Source organism: Temnothorax nylanderi, unplaced genomic scaffold (assembly GCF_030848795.1).
Source record: "Temnothorax nylanderi isolate EJ_2023f unplaced genomic scaffold, tnyl_v1.0 TNYL_tig0054_pilon, whole genome shotgun sequence".
NCBI lineage: Eukaryota > Metazoa > Arthropoda > Insecta > Hymenoptera > Formicidae > Temnothorax > Temnothorax nylanderi.
In genome coordinates, this window is record NW_027249116.1 from 7,178 (window position 1) to 25,991 (window position 18,814).

The window sequence follows — 18,814 nt, forward strand, 5'->3', positions numbered from 1 at the left end:
CGTTTCCCTTTCCGCGAATATGTGTAGACATTATTTTCGTGCGTTTATTCACATCGAAATTTAGACTTAGATAAACAAACCGCTTTCAGTCTCAATTTTAAAGTCTATTAGCTTATTTTCAGATAGTATGATATGAGTGAATTTATATTCTGTGGATATGTATTTTTTTCAGATTTACAATAATAGTTACGTTTTTCTTATTATTATTACTTTATTAATTTATTTACTTTATCGTCGAAGCGTACACAGAGATAAAAGGTTCATTCTGAGGATGTGTGCTGCAGCAAATGTCGCTAATTATCATAGATAATAAAATCAATTGTTACTAATTATTAAATGCTATTCGTTAAAAATAATTTTACTAAATCTGATTTCTATAATAATAAATTGTTTTGTTGCAGCAGCGTGATGTATGTACCTATTAGCAACATATTTATTTCGCGTTAGCGGCAAATCAAATTTACTTTAGTAATAAATTCGCATTTCTATGTGCAAATTTATTCAACAAGAGTTTTTAACAAACCAGGTTTTGTAACAACAAATGATTGGTTATTGCAAGGAATATTTGATTGCTTTCACGAGGGGTTTGAATATGTAATAGAAGCTATGATGTGCTTGCGGCAACGAAGTTCTTTTTGTTACGTGTATCGATAACGGATATCGAACTTAAGGTATCGGACCACGATTTCTAGAAAACAAATAAACACCAAATGTACAAACACCGACCAAGCCGGAGCTTCGTCCGAAGTTTAATATCGATCCCGATTAGCAACAACTTGGGTTACGTGGTTACGACATTCGAGATTTGCGCAGACTTGACTGTTTATAATCGCGTAGGTCTAATCACCGGGGTATTTTCGAGGACTGTGTGTCGTCTCCGCGGGAAAACAAGTGTAATCAGTCCTAAGGTGGCGACGTGTAATTTTGCGCAATGCAATAAATATTATCTTGCTGCCCTTTACACTCGCCTCGACGTAATCGTTCGTCACGCGGGATTATTAATTTCAGCGTCGGCTCGGAACGGTGCTCCGGGTTTCGCAGCCGCCACCGCGGTGGCATTGAATAAACGGTTTTGCAGCCCCAGCACAGGTGGCTGACTCGTAAAGGGGTGCACAAACAGTCGATGCCCGCGTCCGCTCTGTATCTACCTACGTACCGGGTGACGCCGTAAAGAGCATTGCCGTTGTACGTGACGTCGGATGATCGTCGCCCTCCCGTCCCCGTAAAGAGCGTCATGCCCGAAATCGCGTCGAGATGCAGCGCGTTCGCGCTATCCGGTTCTGGCCGTTAAGAATCGTGACAGACGTGGCATACTAATGCAGCGCGGCGTTATAACCGGTATGACCGATCGATATTCTCGTGGATATCAGACCTTGTTGTCTGGCGGCGGTACGCCCCGGTCCAGCGTTCTGCCTGTGTTGTTTCGAGTGCGCGAATATCCGGAATTTCTGATAACGATGAATTATACGTGCCGCGAAACATTGCTAATCCTGAAGCGCCGTATCCGAGTCCGGGAAGTTTACTGTGAGTGAATAAAACTCGCGCGCATCTGACGACGGTTTCTTCGCTCGTGGCGAAGTATGTACGTTTATCTGGTTTCTCAGTTTCTCGCTCGAAAAGAGCCTGACTTTCCGAAAAGAATACCGTTCTCCGACTTTGAGCGTCTCTCGTAATGATTACGTTTAATTACCTGCCTCTTGAAGCCGTTTAATTATTTTCCAACCAGCTCGTTCCGGATCATCTCACAGACGTAATACAATAAAGCCTGGTAAGCTCTGGTTTCAACGTTCGTCTTCGATATTTTGTTCCAGAACGATTGGTCGTAACGGACGATTGCGACAACAAACAAGCGGAATCTAGGTCGAATTCTCGGAACCTGGATGATCGGAAATTTCTCTTGGAAAAATTGATCACGCTTGGAAAAATTGATAGTGGCATCAATTAATCCGGACGTCGGAATAAAGGAACGCGTATCCGGCAAAAAGTTTAACGACGAAATTTCCACGATGCTAGTGCAGTTCATGCTTTTATTTTCATTCGTCCTACAAAGCGATTTGACGGATATTTATTGCAGAAGTACGTAATAGTACGTAATATTTAATAACGTTCTGAAATGTAATAAAAAAAATCAAAGAGAACAATTCACGTGTAAAAATTCATGCTGTTGCTTCAGGCATTTAAGATTAACAATGAAATGGAACACTATAATGTGTTTATCAATATAAATAAATTCAATCATTTAAAATTTTTAAAGAGGTAAATAAAAAGTGGGAGACGCAAATATGCGTGTATAACTTACAATTAAAATAAATAAATAATTAATCAAAAATTTTTACTTAAATTTGATTCTGATTAAATACTCACTATTCATAACGGGCAACAATTATTCATTTTCTCTAGCAAATTATTATATTGCTTCATTTTTCCAATTATTATATATAGCGTTCAATTGCTTTGAATTCGTACTTGCGATAAGTATAATAATTACTTAATAATTACATATGGCTTTGTGTAATCATATTACATTTGATAAGAATAACAAAGCGTAATAATAAAGCATGTCTACATTTATGAACATTCATGCAGAACGTGAATTCTAATAATCCTTTCAGGCATATAAGATCGTTCTCGGCTCTTGTTCCACGTCAAAGCTAAATTCGCGCACGCTAGTTAGTAGTTTATGATACAATCGCATTGAAACGTTAATTCGAATATTGGCCGGCTAGAGACCGATCAATCAAAGAACCGCGTTGCTGGCGAGGAAGTGAAGAGCATTGTCCAGCATCCGTATCATGTAAGTGTATCGAATAGGCGACAGCTGATGAATCCAAATCCGAACAAAGGGATTTCTAGACTATGTCGCAATGGAAATCGCAATAATAGCAGTATAGAGAGATTCAGTTAGAACAGAGTAACTGTCGCCGATTGGACTGCGATTTGTACAGGATATCTCTATCGTGCTCCGATAACGCGCGCAAGTATATATATAAATATCACGCTGTTATAAAAACTCATAACGAGGGTAACTTTTATGATATGAGTTACGAGTTTGAAGCGGCACGGAACACTATCATTCACTGAGACATACATTTCTATTGTTTATAACGTAATTGTAACCAGTAAGCACTTCGGTAAATATAAATCTGAAAATTAAACAAATTATAGGATACGTAAATTTGGCCACATTGAAAGAATGTTATTAAAATCAGTATTTGCAATATTGAGATAATTCGTGTAACGTGATTGTATCGGATGACGAATTGTTGTCGAATTGAAATAATTTGTTAGCGTTGCAATCGCGTTTTCATCTCACGACAGTATTTTTGAATATTACGCAATACTCAGTGATCTTGAAAATCAAAATCGTTTGCATTTTGATAATCCGTTCGCTAAATTTTTGCCCAGTTAGCTGTTACGCTTGGAATCACACAAGCTTTAGTAGTCATAAAGCTTTTCGAAACAATTTCGAACAATATATAGTTACACTGAGAAAAAAAGCTGTTGCTTCAATTAAAGTGGTATCACGGGGTGCCAAAAACATAAGTAGTTTATTCAATTGTATTATTATTAGACCCCAATATCTGGATTATTAAAGCAATAATTTAATTATTGGTTTAATAATTCAGATATTAGGTCTCATAATAATACAATTGAATAAACTACTTATGTTTTTGGCACCCCGTGATATCACTTTAATTAAAGCAACAGCTTTTTTCCTCAGTGTAGTTATATTATATTTTGCTTTAAGCTAGATTTAAGAATAAATAATATGTACGCAAGACATAAATAAGATGACATTTTCGATATTCATAATTTTTTAGATTTTTAGAATAATGAAAATTATCAGCAGCCAAATCTGAAGCAAATCGAGCGTTTCAAGCGTTTCAAACATTTTACAGTCTGGTTTCTTTCTAGAAAGAAATCTCGTTATACTCTTTTTTTTTTGCAACATTTTATTGCATCATCTGCGCGCATACTTTTATAAGGCGATATAACTATTGTCTTTAAAGGAATCGCTCATTTTCTGTCCGCAAATACAACCAGCTCCATGATGGATGCAATTGATAATTATAGTCTCACAGCGATGATTATATTGAAGAGGGATTCGGGCCCGATAATCCGTGCATTTACGAAAGATGCAAGTAGCGCTCATTTAGAATGCACGGTGCTTCGATTTATTTATAAGGGATACCATAAAGTTATTCCAAACATACGGAGTTTATACAAGGCTATTGTAAGATAATTTTTCGTTCACCGAGATAAAAATAATAAATGCCAAATAGTGAGGTGGGATATATGCAGGGCAAACAAGTGTAAGAAGAATAGGGACAAGGAAAAGAAGCTTTCGTTTTTTCTTCCTGTTGTCTAGTTTTTGTTAGCGAGCTGACTTTGAGACGATGGAACGGGTGGTAGAAGAAAGAGAGAGATAGACAGAGCGAGAGAGACAGAGACAGAGAAGGAGAGAGAGAGAGAGAAATGTTACATACGAATCCGTTCATGAAAAAATATTAATCTTTGCATATATATAGAAAAGCATCGCTCGTCGTAATATTTTTATTCTTATGCCGTTATGCAGACAGTTTTAAATATCAAATGGTCGCGATCGAAAATTGGCAAGCTTTCCGACGGCGATATTTTTCTCTACGCGGGATAACGGAAGGGACAGTAATATATCGCGACGACTCCTATCGATTTTTACGCTTGCATACAGCGAATATTATAAAAGACTCGCTACTGCAATCGTATCTCCATCAAGGAATACTTTCTATAAACGATAAAAGGTCGATTAAAATTCCTATATAAACACCGACTGGATAGGAGACTGTTCTGAATTTTATATTAACAAACATTTGCATTTAATTTCAGGATGAACCTGGCAACCCATTAGTACCTATACAGTATAATCATCTAATAAGAATAATGTCTTTGAAATCGATAAAAAAAATGACTCACCGGCCGATGCGCAACAGCGGAGTTGTAAGCTGTAACCCTGCGTTGATCTGTAACATAGAAATATTTTTACATTAAACCAATGTCCAAAATACTTGAAGTAAATAATTATATCGCGCCCGTTATATTTTTACAACGTCATTTTAACAGATATTTAATTTTAAAATGTTAATGCAAGAAACAATCGCCGCAAGCGGCTGTATTATTTCCGCATTAACTCGTTCGCGTAATTAATCCGCGAAAAATCGTGCAAGTGATACCTATTACGATCGTGCGAATAAGAGAGAGACGCGACGTAATACCTCTTTTCGCATATGCCGGTGATCGCAGATCGAACTCCGAAATTGCGAACGAGCAATATGAGTATCGCGTAATGGGCGAATCAAGTCGCGCTTGAGAAACGGAATCCACCACAGGACTGACAGGATAGCAAAATAATAAACGAATACTCACCCCACGGTTGCTCCGCTGTCGCCCGATGCCTCCCAGGCCCCCTCCTCCTCTCTTCGGTCCTCCTTCGCATCTCCGTCGGCGCACTCACTCACTCACGACAGTCACGACGTTCACGAAAATCGACGATATCGTCGCTTATGATCGCGCGACACTTTGCACGGCACTCTCGGTATTATCCTGCGTTGATCTGTAACATAAGAATAATTTTACATTAAAGCAAGAAATCGCGCCGGAGTTAAACCTCGAACGAAAAAATGAGTATTACGAACGAGTAATGAGCGAATCAAGTGCTTGAAAAACGGAATCCGTCACAGAGCAGCAAAATAATAAATAAATAATAACAATTACCTCACGGTTGCCCCGCTGTCGCCCGATGCCTCCCAGGCTCCCTCCTCCTCTGCTCGGTCCTCCTTCGTTGTCGCACCTCCGCGCTCCGTCTCTCACTCACCCGCGACGTTCCCGAAAATCGACGATATCGTCGCTTATGATCGCGCGACACTTTGCACGGTACTCTCGGTATTATCCTGCGTTGATCTGTAACATAAGAATAATTTTACATTAAAGCAAGAAATCGCGCCGGAGTTAAACCTTGAACGAATGAGTATTACGAACGAGTAAGGAGCGAATCAAGCCGCGCTTGAGAAACGAAATCCGCCACAGGACAGCAAAATAATAAATAAATAATAACAATTACCTCACGGTTGCCCCGCTGTCGCCCGATGCCTCTCAGGCTCCCTCCTCCTCTGCTCGGTCCTCCTTCGTTGTCGCACCTCCGCGCTCCGTCTCTCACTCACCCGCGACGTTCACGAAAATCGACGATATCGTCGCTTATGATCGCGCGACACTTTGCACGGCACTCCCGGTATTAATCTCGCGACGCGGCGCGTACTTTGTTACACGGCAACGGAAGAATTACGGCGGAGAAGCTCCGAATGAAGCTCTGTACGATCCGCTTGACGCCCGTCGGCCCGTAAGCTCGCAAGTGGACGCTAACATGGCGGAGAGAATTTCGTGAATCGTGCGGCCAACTTCACTCGCCAGGAGCAACCGTCGCGTCGCGTCGCGTCGCGGCGCGAGAACGCTACACTTGCTGCTTGTCAGGCGATTTCGATTAACTGCAATTAAATCATGCATCGATTTATGAACACTGTATCGCCCACGACCGTCAGATATCGAAACACAGTTAAGTATGAAATTAAACGTATGACGTTAATAGAGACTGTGATCTATAATCGCTAATTAAACACATCGGCCGCGGCGTCGCGGCGTCACTCGATTTAGGGTCCGCTCGATTCCTTTATCCGCGTTCCGAAAACTTTATTCTGAAGCCGTACGACGCGCGACACGACACGAGTCAAGTTGACGGTTGAGAAAAGCGAGAGATCGCCCATCGCCCGAAAGAATGTAATCGAATGCGATATACCTCGGAATCCGTGTAAATTCCGCGAAGCACAGGTATTAAATAAACATTCGATATATCACAGTTCTTCGTAATCTGAAGTCGGACTCGGCGATTGGTGTATTATGGTGCGTGTCCACCTGCGAGTAAAAACTCTCGAGAGTAGCTCTCGCACATGGACATACCTTTGATTACTCCGCGATGCGATCCGAGAGTATCGACATGAGAACGGAGTCGCGACCGTTGCTGAAGTCACTGGATTGATATCTAGTGACTTCAGCCGTCGCGGGTCGCGGGCGCCGCGGTAACATGTGTAGTGGGGATAGAGGGCAGGTAGGGTGACTAGGCGAGTTGTGTACGTTCGGCCGCCGCGCCGCGCGCCGGCCGGTTCGGCGTGCCTCGTCAGCCTGCCCCCACTCCATCACCGCTACTCATGTTACCGCGGCGCCCGCGACTCCCGTCTCACGTATGTACGTCGTTGCTCGGTTGCTCTCGGATCGTAGCGCGGAGTAATACACGTATCGTCGGACTCCGGTAATTGTGATTACGAAAAACTGTGATATATCGAATGTTTGTGTGATACATGTGCCTCGCGGAATTTATACGGATGCCGAGGTATGTCGCATTCGGTAATAGACTTTCGATTATGTACATTCTTTCGGGTGATCAGTCTCGCGCTTTTCTCAACCGCGTCAACTTGACTCGCGTCTCGCGTCGTATTCGTGCGGTTTTTTTTTAGAATTTAGAACACAGATAAAGGATAGTGGATACGAGCGGGTCCTAAAGTCGAGTGACGCCGCGTGTTTAATTAGCGATCGTAGATCGCAGTCTCTATTAACGTCGTGCGTTTAATTTAAACGTATTCAATTGTGTTTCGATATCCGGCAGTAGTGGGTGATATACGCAGTGTTCATAAATCGATGATTTAATCGCAGTTAATCAAGCAGCAAGTGTAGCGTCCTCGCGACGCGACGCGACGGTTGCTCCCGGCGAGTGAAGTTGGCCGCGCGATTACGAAATTCTCTCCGCCGTGTAGCGTCTACCTGCGTGACGTCACGGGTCAACGGACATCAAGCGGATCGTAGGTCGTTCGTAACTTCTCCGCCGTGATTCTTCCGTTGCCGTGTAACAAAGTACGCGCCGCGTCGCGAGATTAATACCGGGAGTGCCGTGCAAAGTGTCGCGCGATCATAAGCGACGATTTTCGTCCGTGAATGTCCGCGTCGTGAGTGAGTGAGGGCGCCGACGGAGATGCGACAACGAAGGAGGACTGAGGAGTGGAGGAGGGGGCCTGGGAGGCATCGGGCGACAGCGGGGCAACCGTGAGGTAATTGTTATTTACTTATTATTTTGCTGCTCTGTGACGGATTCCGTTTTTCAAGCACTTGATTCGCTCCATTACTCGTTCGTAATACTCATTTTTTCGTTCGAGGTTTAACTCCGGCGCGATTTCTTGCTTTAATGTAAAATTATTCTTATGTTACAGATCAACGCAGGATAATACCGAGAGTGCCGTGCAAAGTGTCGCGCGATCATAAGCGACGATATCGTCGATTTTCGTGAACGTCGTGACTGTCGTGAGTGAGTGAGTGCGCCGACGGAGATGCGACAACGAAGGAGAACCGAGGAGTGGAGGAGGGGGCCTGGGAGGCATCGGGCGACAGCGGGGCAACCGTGAGGTAATTGTTATTTATTTATTATTTTGCTGCTCTGTGGCGGATTCCGTTTTTTCAAGCGCGACTTGATTCGCTCATTACTCGTACGTGATACTCATTATTCGTTCGAGGTTTAACTCCGGCGCAATTTCGCAATTTCGGAGTTCGATCTCCGATCTCCGGCATATGCGAAGAGATATATTACGTCGCGGACACGTCGCGTCTCTCTCTTATTCGCACGATCGTAATATTACTTGCATGATTTTTCGCGGATTAATTGTGCGAACGAGTTAATTAATACGGAAATATGCAGCCGCTTGCGGCGGCCGCGATTGAGTCTTGTATAATTAACATTTTGAAATCAAATATCCGTTAAAGTGACGTAAAAATTTAACGGGCGCGATATGTAATTATTTACTTCAAGTATTGATTATCTTGGACATTTGTTTAATGTAAATATATTTTCATGTTACAGATCAACGCAGGGTGGCAACTTACAACTCCGCTGTTGCGCATCGGCCGGTGAGTTATTTTTTTATTTCAGTCAAGGCAATTTATATTCTGCTTTGTATGCTCCGCGCTTCAGCTGAGATTATTATCTCTATGTCTAATACACGGTGGATAGTTTCGATAAAATTAATCATGCATGACCCATGCGTTCAGCTTAACAACAATAGCACACACGAATGTAATAACACTACCCGCTACTTCAGTTACTGTTAAAGAACTGATTCGAGGCATATATGGTTTCGGTAAGATTTACATTTGCATTCAACAAGAATTATTCTATTAAAAAAAAGACCTTACATAGACACATAACTTATAAAAATAATATATACATATATACATATTTGGCCCTTAAATAATTGTTATTGTCGCTATGAACGGTTACAATATTTTTAGAGATCTCGGTTGGCAGTTAATCGTGTATAAAAAAAACATTTTAATAATTTATGATTTTAGTCACATTACTTTTTAATTACTTTTGAAATACAACTATGTTAATTAAATAATATTATATAAGTAAATAATAAGTAATTATTTACTTATATAATATTAATTAATTAACATATTGTATTTTGAACAAATTTTTATATAAAAGCGTATGAAGTAATATTGAGTTTTTTTTCAATGATAAATGGTGATTTCAAACCGATCAGACATAACTTAACATTATTATATTTAGGATGTACTACACATACACATTTGTGTCATGATTAAGTTGTAATATATTTATATTCTTTTCCACAAGAATATTTTTCACAAGAATAAAGATAAAACTGTGATTATATTCATATGTCACTATGTGAACCAGACATCCCTATTATCGGGTAATAAATTCTATATAGATTTTTTTATCTCAATAAATATCGCGCGGAGGTAGATTAAATACATGTATCGTTAATTCTTTAATGGTCATTAAAAGGATTTTAAACGGTCGTTGCTTAATTCCGCACAATCGAGCTCTCAGCGGGACCGAAATGAACTGCTGGCATGAATTTATATTAACTTTTAATCCCTTCCATTAATTGGCACTCGATAAAATATCGGTGGTAAATTAACTAGCCGCGGCGGCGTATCGTATGTCGGAAGTTTTGGTTTCGAAACATGATAATTAAGCTTAAACATGGCACTTGAAATCGGAAGTACAGGACGTTCGCCACTAGCGCTTAAATTAAATGGCATGCTCGAGATACTGTATTCATGGACTTTATCAACGAGCGAGTACGCACGCGGCAGGTCGAAATAATTGATTGCTAGCCCGTTGCTATATTAAACCTATATGAATATGCATCAAGTATTGACGAAACCACGTAATGTTTGAGTTCCAGTAGTCGTTTATTTGCACTCGAACGGATACTTTCTCGTCCTCAGAGAGAGAAACGCGTACATATCGTACAACTTGCAATATCATGAATGTATAAAACCGAAATGTCGTGTTTTAATTTAATTCGTAACAGCTGTGATAGGATAATTGGATATTTGGCAATTTGCAGAATTTGTTTTATTAATAAGAAAAGCATGATGTGCTATAAGTTGTGTATAGTTAATTAAAATTGACGATCATATATTCTGTCTTATTTGTAAGAGACACCAGTGTTCGTAAAGATCCAAGGTAAGTAGCTGCTGATACGAGTATAGACACCTGGATGTATCCTGGTTTCGCAACCTAATCCATAGGATAGAATGCCAATCAGCATCTGCGACGATACTAGAGGCGCACCTAGATCACCCTGCAGACAGTAATATCACGAAAATCATCATCATGGTTGTAATCGCTGAGAGCTTTACCCGCACTAATTGTTAGGAACCGAAGCGTTCGATGACGGATTAGTTATAATTAATTATATACGGGCTTGGCATACGAAATCTCTTTTAAAGTTTAATTAATTTATTTTTAAGAGCAACACTTAACATCTCTCAAAAGCTTTTCGTTTCATAATTATTAAGTTAGAACTAAAACGAGAAAATTCAGTTACCTAAAAATCTTTACAAAATCTTTACCAAATCCGAGCTCACCGTTGCGTAAATTTATTCTAAATATAATACGGCTTGTCTAAGAAAAATATTGTATCTATATACGAGGTGCTCTCATGTTCCGTGGCCTTCGAACATGGTATGGTCGCGTATAGTCACGTCGCGAAATAACGGGAATTTTTCTAGCGCGCGCGCGCGCGAATCTCTTCGCATTTCGCTTGTAGTGCTTCGACGTCGCGTGAAAATTGCGTTCTCGAGTCAAGTGCCGCATTGTTCACCGATCTAGTGCATCCGACACCTGAACCAGCCATGCGTGTACTTGCGGAAAGACTATTGACTCGATTGATGTAATTGTACACTCGTGACCGTGGCACAATTGGAATTCGACTACCATCGACTGCTCTTAATTTACGCGCCTCACATTTCTACAATACATTTCATTGCTCCTCGCGAGATCATTACGAGATTGCGCTTAGACTCACATATCGATATCGGTGCTTAAGATTACTTGAAAAATCTCAATCGGTTTCAGCCGACAACACAGTAACTGTACAGAGTAACTATTAATCTAATCAATCATAAATCATCACACTGTTAAATATAAAGGGATTAAATTTAAACCAATACATTCAGTTAAATAACATTTTGTTATTTTTAACTAGTACGTGTGTCGAAATTTATTATTTTAACACAAAACAGTATTATTTTAACTTCATTGTTTTAGTTAAATTAACGACATATTGAATATGAGCAGTAATGACTTATAACAATGATTAAAAATGATTCAAATTGAGTGTAATTTGACACTACGAAATTAAGTTAAATTAACGAATTTAACAATGCAGTTATTATTTATCCTCTGTATTCTTAATTAAAAGAACTTGCCGTAATAATTCTGACATTTCGTGCAGTACTTTACCAAATCCTCTGCGCTTGACGCTCGAGAGCGCGCGCCAGGCTCGATAGCACGTAAATGATGCATAAGTATAGACCGTGCACGCGTGCCAAGTGTCGTGACGCGCAATGGCGAGGTCGGGGCACGTCTCTTCTCGGTGTCGGCGACGCTCTATCTCGAGTGTCGTCCAGAGTTTGTCGCGGGGTTTTCCTAACACACGAGCCCTTCACGGATCACCGCGCCCGTTTCTCGAGCCTTGTTGTCGCGCCACTTTCATCTTATATGTTCATCTTACCTGACATGTCTCCGACGGGTGAGTCACGTTAGCGGCGCACAACATATCCCGAGACAGCGGCTTGTAGCTCGGCATCGTCGCCCTGCACGTACGCTGATTTACGATCGCCACAGCGGCCGCTGCGAGCTGAGCTCCGTTCGGGCTGGTCCCCTGGAAATTTGGCACGACTTGCACGTTTTTACGACACGTTTCTCGTTATTGTGACCCCGCCGGGGCGGACCAGGGGGTTGCGAACGCGCGCGAACGTTTTGCGACAGTGTTTCGTAATGATTTACTTTTTGGTACCGACGTGACTTTGAATAACGTCGCGCCCGGGTGCCGACCGGTTGGCGGGAAGTCGCGGAAAAGTTTGCATATCCGAGTTCCTGTAAAAATGCCTACGCTCGTTGTAAAAATCTCGTTCCCGGGAGTTGCTAACTCCGGGAGAAGCATTTCACGGCGGAAGAACGACCGACGAGTTATGAGAGTACGCGTTCCCCAAGTGTCGCGGCACCTGGACACTTCGTCAAACGATAAAGAACGATTTTGTCGAGCAAACGGTTGTGAAAATACGAAAAATAGACTAAAGCTGCGCGTGTCACGCGAGTATATTTACCCGAGTTCGTTTCCAGCCGGTCACGACACAATGGATCCCGTCCTGGAGTTCCTCGTTTTCCTTCTCCGGGAGCGCGATAGGGAGCAACTTTTCTCCAAACTCTACGGGACTCTTTAGCTACAAGTTTGATAAATGTGACAACTTTGCATACGCACGCACGCGACACACCAATAAAACCCATACGCGCGCGGGATGTTTGTTCAGCGAATGGAGATACGTACCTTCATCAATGCTATATCGTTGAAGTATACATACTTATCAAAATTCTCGTGCACCACAATATTTTCTATCTTTAATACATCGCCATCCTTGGAAATATAAGGGGAACGTACGCGCACGGATACCGTCGACGACTTTGCTCTGCAGATATCAATATATAGAACGTTACTTTATTAGAAAATTTTATTAATCTAAAAATTAAATGTACAAGACGTATTTTTAATTTTTATTTTATATATATTAAAAAGATTGTTATTCCTAAGAGACACATTCAATTCAGGCAAAAATCTTTCAACAAAATCAAAGTCGTAGCTTCCAAGGGAAACGTCTTGTGCATTATTACTTGTGCATTATTATTTTTTGCTGTTGCACGTACCTGAAAACACAGGATGCCACAGTCATAATCCATGATTCGTGTATAAACGCGCCGCTGCAAACGTGTCGTCCGGCTATCTGGATCGATACCTGTATTGGGGATAACGAATTCTATCTGAAATCCGATTTATTCGAAAATAATAGCGGCTTACAGTCACCATGCTATACTGACTACCGATTAAAGCCACATGTGAATGGCGTATATAGTTTTATTTGTCGGCGAAACGCACGGTACTGCAAGCTATCGCTATCGCGCATATGGGGGGGAAAAAAAATGAGTTTCTCTCACATGGTACGGATAATCCTCGATGACCACATATTCGTGCTTTTCGGTATTAACAGCTGTAATCACAATTTATGTAAAACAATTTGGTGTGAAAAACGTGAATATGTATATAAAAACGACTCACTGTACACTAGAAGTACGCAGAATAACAGAATGAATTTTTGGAACATTTTTTTCACGCTGATGACCGCGAGTGATGACTCTTACATGAGACGATGGTGTCAGAGAATGATTCGCGAATGGAGACTTATTTTATGTCGAAGATAGACCTTTAATATCGCATTATCTATGTTCGAAATTATAACAAAGTCTTATCACATAAAAGAATGCCGCGCGATTAATTCGGGATTGTCCCATTAGAGACGTAATTCAATTCCGGGATGATGTTAAACTAATTGGTACACACAATTACGTAACTGACGCGTAACATATGAGTGATATCATATCGATCGACCAATAATGGTACAACCATGTTATAGATTATAGATAGCTAATTGAACTTCTGATGTATAGAAAGAGAGAAAGAGAAAGAGAGAGAGGATAAGGAAGACAGGGAAAGAGAGAAAAGTTAAAATAGACATTGTAGTTTTCAACAATATTTTCATTTTTATGTCGTTCAATTAAAACATTCGAGCTTGAGTACTTATAATAATTCAATGCTTATATCATTGATTTATTTGTCTTATCATATTATTTCTTTTAATTTATTTACTTTTTAATATTAATAAGCATAATTATAACGATTTTGTATCGTTTGTTTTCTTTTTCTAAAATTACCTGATACGATAACCCATTAAAACTCGGGATCTCGTTTGCATTAATTTTTGTGGTTAATATAAAATGCGTTATAAAAATTCTTGCGCCTTAAGATCTCGCATCTGTCTCACGTAAATGTCATTCAGATATTTTATCAAGTATCTAGATTCGATGTTGTACCGCCCGCAAATTGAGATGCACATCAAGGGGCGTGTAATTGTCAGAGATTAAATATGGCTGATCCACTTTATCCACCAGAGGAGGTTTACAACGTTGGTGTAAACACCGGGATAAAACGGTTCAGCGCATCGATATCCCCAGGATACAATTCCATACAGGACGCCATCCGCCGTAAGGGGTCCGCCCGAATCTCCATCACACGCGTCTTGGCCGCCACGCATGTAACCCGCGCAAATCATTCGATCGGTGATGCTGCGGATGTATCTGTATATGCCTCGACACGTCGTTCTGCTCACCATCGGAAGCGTTACTCTCATTAACACTGGTGATGGTTTTCCACCTGCCTAAAATAGAAAGTTTCTCTGCAACTTTTATAACTTGAATTGAAATACGAATCTACTATCTTGATAATTCTAATGCGCCCTGATAAACTTATTAATAGAACGTGTTAGGATTATTGCGGGACTATAATACACAATGATCATCTACTCCAATCTTCTCCCCGTAAAGTACAGACCAGATACCGACACCTATAAACCACAGAGCGGAGTCGATACCGATTATCAGATATCAGCATCGCGGAATTAGCTGTGGGGGAAACGCTACGAAAGTTGCGGTTCCGCTAAGCGCCGAATCGGAAAGGAAAGTGAACGAAGTAATTTAACAATGGCGCCGTAATATAATACCTTTGATACACCCGCAACGTAATTTAGTATTATTGCAAATGGGACACGGGGGATATCGATTTTTTTTTGGTCGGATACTACATGTGCGCGGTTCGATTTCCGATACGGAATAGCGCTCTCACGAAATCTTCGAGTCGTGCCCGGGTGACCGGGGGAAATTCGTTACTATTTAGCCCCATTTGTTTTCCGCAACGTTCAGATAATGAGTCTATTCCCCGCGCTCTCACCTTCGCCGCTCCCCATCCGGTGACGTTCACCATAATGCCACTCGCGAGTTCCCTTTCCGGCAGCTTCACTGGTTGCACCCTATCGTTAAATGCGATTTCGCCGTCGATCTGAAATGAAATTTCCAGAGCGTGCGAGAGCTACCGATGTTGTTATTGTCAGCTGGCGCAGGTCGTTAACGAGGAAAAACAGAGAGGTCGAAAACGTGAGAGAAAGAGATAGAGTTCGACGTTACCTCGAGAAGGGCGATATCGTAATCGATCGTCAGGAAATTGTAGGCGGGGTGTCGAACGATCTTTTTAACTGGATAATAGACGCCCCCGTATTTGTCGTTACTTCCTGCGCGAAGTCTGTAAACGCTCGCCGGCGAACTGCAACGGAACGCACGCGTTGGTATATGAAAATATCGCGATGATAAGCGTACGCTGTAATACATGAGTTGAGCTATGACAGTATCGACAAAGCGTTTATGAAAGAATGCTCTACCACATTTGCAGCAGCGGGGCAGATAATCGCGTCAACGTGTCTACAATTTTCTTATTTATATCATTGTGACGCATCAATTGCATCGGTATGCGAACTTAAAACAATAAATAACTTCTGTTTTAAACAATAATTACTCTGCTACAAATAAGTTAGGAGTTATATTCGGTTTATGAATAAAAGCTTGAAAATGGATCGCAGAATTTCCCGAAAAGATTGCTCTCATTTCTGAATTTTAACTAATCGATATAATTAGACACTTGAATTGAGTGTCCGAAGAAAACAGATATGCTTGACAAATTGCATTGTTACGCAAAATCGAATAAACTTTATAATTTTATCTTTTTCTATCTATATCTGTAAATATACCGTTGAAGCATGCAAGAAGAAGATAAATACGGCCTTGATAATGACTGTGATTACATTTGGCACTTAATGAGGGGTATTAATGTAGTTAGAAAACGTTTCAAAGATAAGGATAAACGTGATTAGTATAAACGTCTTATCAAGACTTAAGATTTTGTTTTGTAATGAGATAATGCGATACGTATCCAAGAGGGAAAGAAATATATACCTAACGCAATGAGCCGCCGTGACAGCCCATTTATTACTGATGACGACGGCTCCGCAAACGTGCCATAAACCTCGCTGGAGGCTCAATTGATAAGGATGTTGCTGTATGTCAGTTACTGTACCTCTCACGATTCGAGGATCAAGAGGGGAAACCGGTCGCACCAGGAAGGATGCTGTAATATTAAATCTGATGGTAGAATTTGTCTTGAGTCGCTTCAGCAAAAAAGTTGGCTCCCAGAATGCAGCGAATACGTAAATCACGCGAAGATTTTCGGTCGACATTATTACACGCGACTGTGTAGCTTCTTAAACTTTCCTCTCCAGAATGCGTTGGATAATAAAAAATACGGTTAAAGAAGTTCCGCTATAACTTGTACTGATTTGACTTTATCATGTTCTATTATTCGTCACGGAGTTCTAAATGTCAGATAAGTTGTGTTGTTTATGCCACATGAGAAGCTCAACTCTTTTTAATATAAACGTAAAGTTTGCAAATTATATATATGTATGTAGACTGTACAATTTTTTAATTATTTTAAACTATTTTAACGTAAGATTAGAATTATATGTCTCTTTCACTCACTGATACCTCCGGCAAATAGGAAATAGGAAATGAAGCTTCGTAACATTTCACTAACATACAAGCACGTACACTAGTAAGTCGTGTCGTCTTATTGGCTTTTATATTGCAGTCATGTTTCTCACATCTGGCGAAAACTTCTTATCTTACGTCGACGCAAAACGTATTTTTATTCAACCGTCGCGTGGTACAACATAATTGTTGAAAGAACGTCATGTAGGAACAAAGATAACGAAATAGTCTCTTCATAAAATCGCAATATTATTGCAACATAAAATAAACCCGTATTCGCGACTATAATGATAATTCAGGCGATAAGATATCTCTTGGATGTGTATAATATATATGCATATGTAGGGTATTCAATAATAATCGTATTATTTAACTTAATCTATCTCGTAGATAGATAAAGCGGGTTAAATCGAATAGAAAAATCCTCTACTGTTTCGCGCAAATGCACGCTGATTCGCAGACCTTTATTAAACAATTTTTCATTAATTATTGAAAAAATCGCAAAATAGTAGACGATTGTTTTATTCAATTTAACCTACTCTACCAGATCACGAGAGGTAATAGGTACGGTTATTACCAGACACCCTATATATATGTACATATTCGCAGATCTTTATTAAATAATTTTTCATTAATTATTAAAAAAATCGCAAAACGGTAGACGATTTTTAAATTCAATTTAACCTGCTCTACTAGATTACGAGAGGTAATACGGTTATTACCAGACACTATATATATATATATATATATATATATATATATAAAGTGTAAAACTAAAGGTGTTACAGGCTACTATTTCTAAAACTAAGCGAAATATGAAATTTTTGTTTCTTGTTAACTGTTTGGTATCGAAAATAACATCATATAAAGTTATTTTTTTCTAAGTGAAGCCGTTAAGGTCACAAAATTTTCATATTTCGCTTAGTTTAAGAAATAATAATCTGTGAAGGACCGTCTACAACAGCCGTAAGAATATGCAGTAAGACGTAAGCAGTAAGCTATATACTGATTAATGGGATTTTTACAATTCAAGAATAATCGACTGTGGTTGGTCAATAGCTTACTGCTTACGTCTTACTGCATTCTCTTACAGCTATTGTAGACGGTCCTTAACACCTTTTTACACACATACACCCATATTCTTTTGTTTCTTTTATTTTATTTCCTATTTTCTTTTATACTATTTTATTTGACTCTTTACATGGTGAATATAATTTTATAATATGTTTCCTATATTTATATATAATAAAATCATAGCCCACGTTAAAAAGCATAATACCATTTTATTCACTTTATGATTTTTTCTCTGATCAATTATTTTATAATGCGCGATTTCAGAAATCCGAATTACATGATGCGGACCACATTCAAATATGCACGTAGATCAATAAGTATAGAAATATTTGCGCAGGTGCTTGATTGAGTTGATAAAGATAAATTTATCTTGCAAAAATCATGCGGTATATAAAGTTTTATTTTTTTATACTTATTAAAGCAAAATGCAGGCCATAAAAGTAATAGATAAAAATTACTGTACTCTCTTTGATAATATCCATCGCTTTTTATTAAAATATCCCATTGTATATATAACTTATATATTTTTTTAAAATAACACATTATTATGCTGTAACGAGCTTTCAATTAATTATTAAATTTAATATTTAATAATGATAAATATACATAAATTTCATAAATACACTCTCATAAATATACCATATG

The 18,814-nt window shown here is 39.7% G+C and overlaps 1 protein-coding gene across 1 annotated transcript; it reads right to left on the reverse strand.

Moving 5' to 3' along the window:
* Positions 1-10,277: 10,277 nt before the first annotated feature.
* LOC139772920 (transmembrane protease serine 9) lies at positions 10,278-17,199 on the reverse strand. The gene is made up of 12 exons (XM_071706977.1): positions 17,087-17,199; positions 16,505-16,676; positions 15,683-15,818; positions 15,450-15,557; positions 14,589-14,880; positions 13,725-13,802; positions 13,604-13,656; positions 13,316-13,404; positions 12,942-13,080; positions 12,721-12,837; positions 12,126-12,275; positions 10,278-10,691 (listed from the first exon to the last, which is right to left on the reverse strand). Exons 1-12 carry the CDS (start codon positions 17,130-17,132, stop codon positions 10,536-10,538), a joined length of 1,536 nt encoding a protein of 511 aa, XP_071563078.1. The 5' UTR covers positions 17,133-17,199; the 3' UTR covers positions 10,278-10,535.
* Between the last annotated feature and the right edge of the window lie 1,615 nt (positions 17,200-18,814).

What these genes read in the sequence shown, in the direction of transcription:
- LOC139772920 (XM_071706977.1), bottom strand. Translation starts at nt 17,132, where the DNA reads ATGTTACGAAGCTTCATTTCCTATTTCCTATTTGCCGGAGGTATCA. An exon ending in ACGATATCGCCCTTCTCGAG is followed by an intron (nt 15,558 to 15,682) that starts GTAACGTCGAAC and finishes ATTTCATTTCAG; the next exon opens with ATCGACGGCGAAATCGCATT. An exon ending in GATAAAGTGGATCAGCCATA is followed by an intron (nt 13,803 to 14,588) that starts TTTAATCTCTGA and finishes GTCTCATGTAAG; the next exon opens with AGTCATCACTCGCGGTCATC.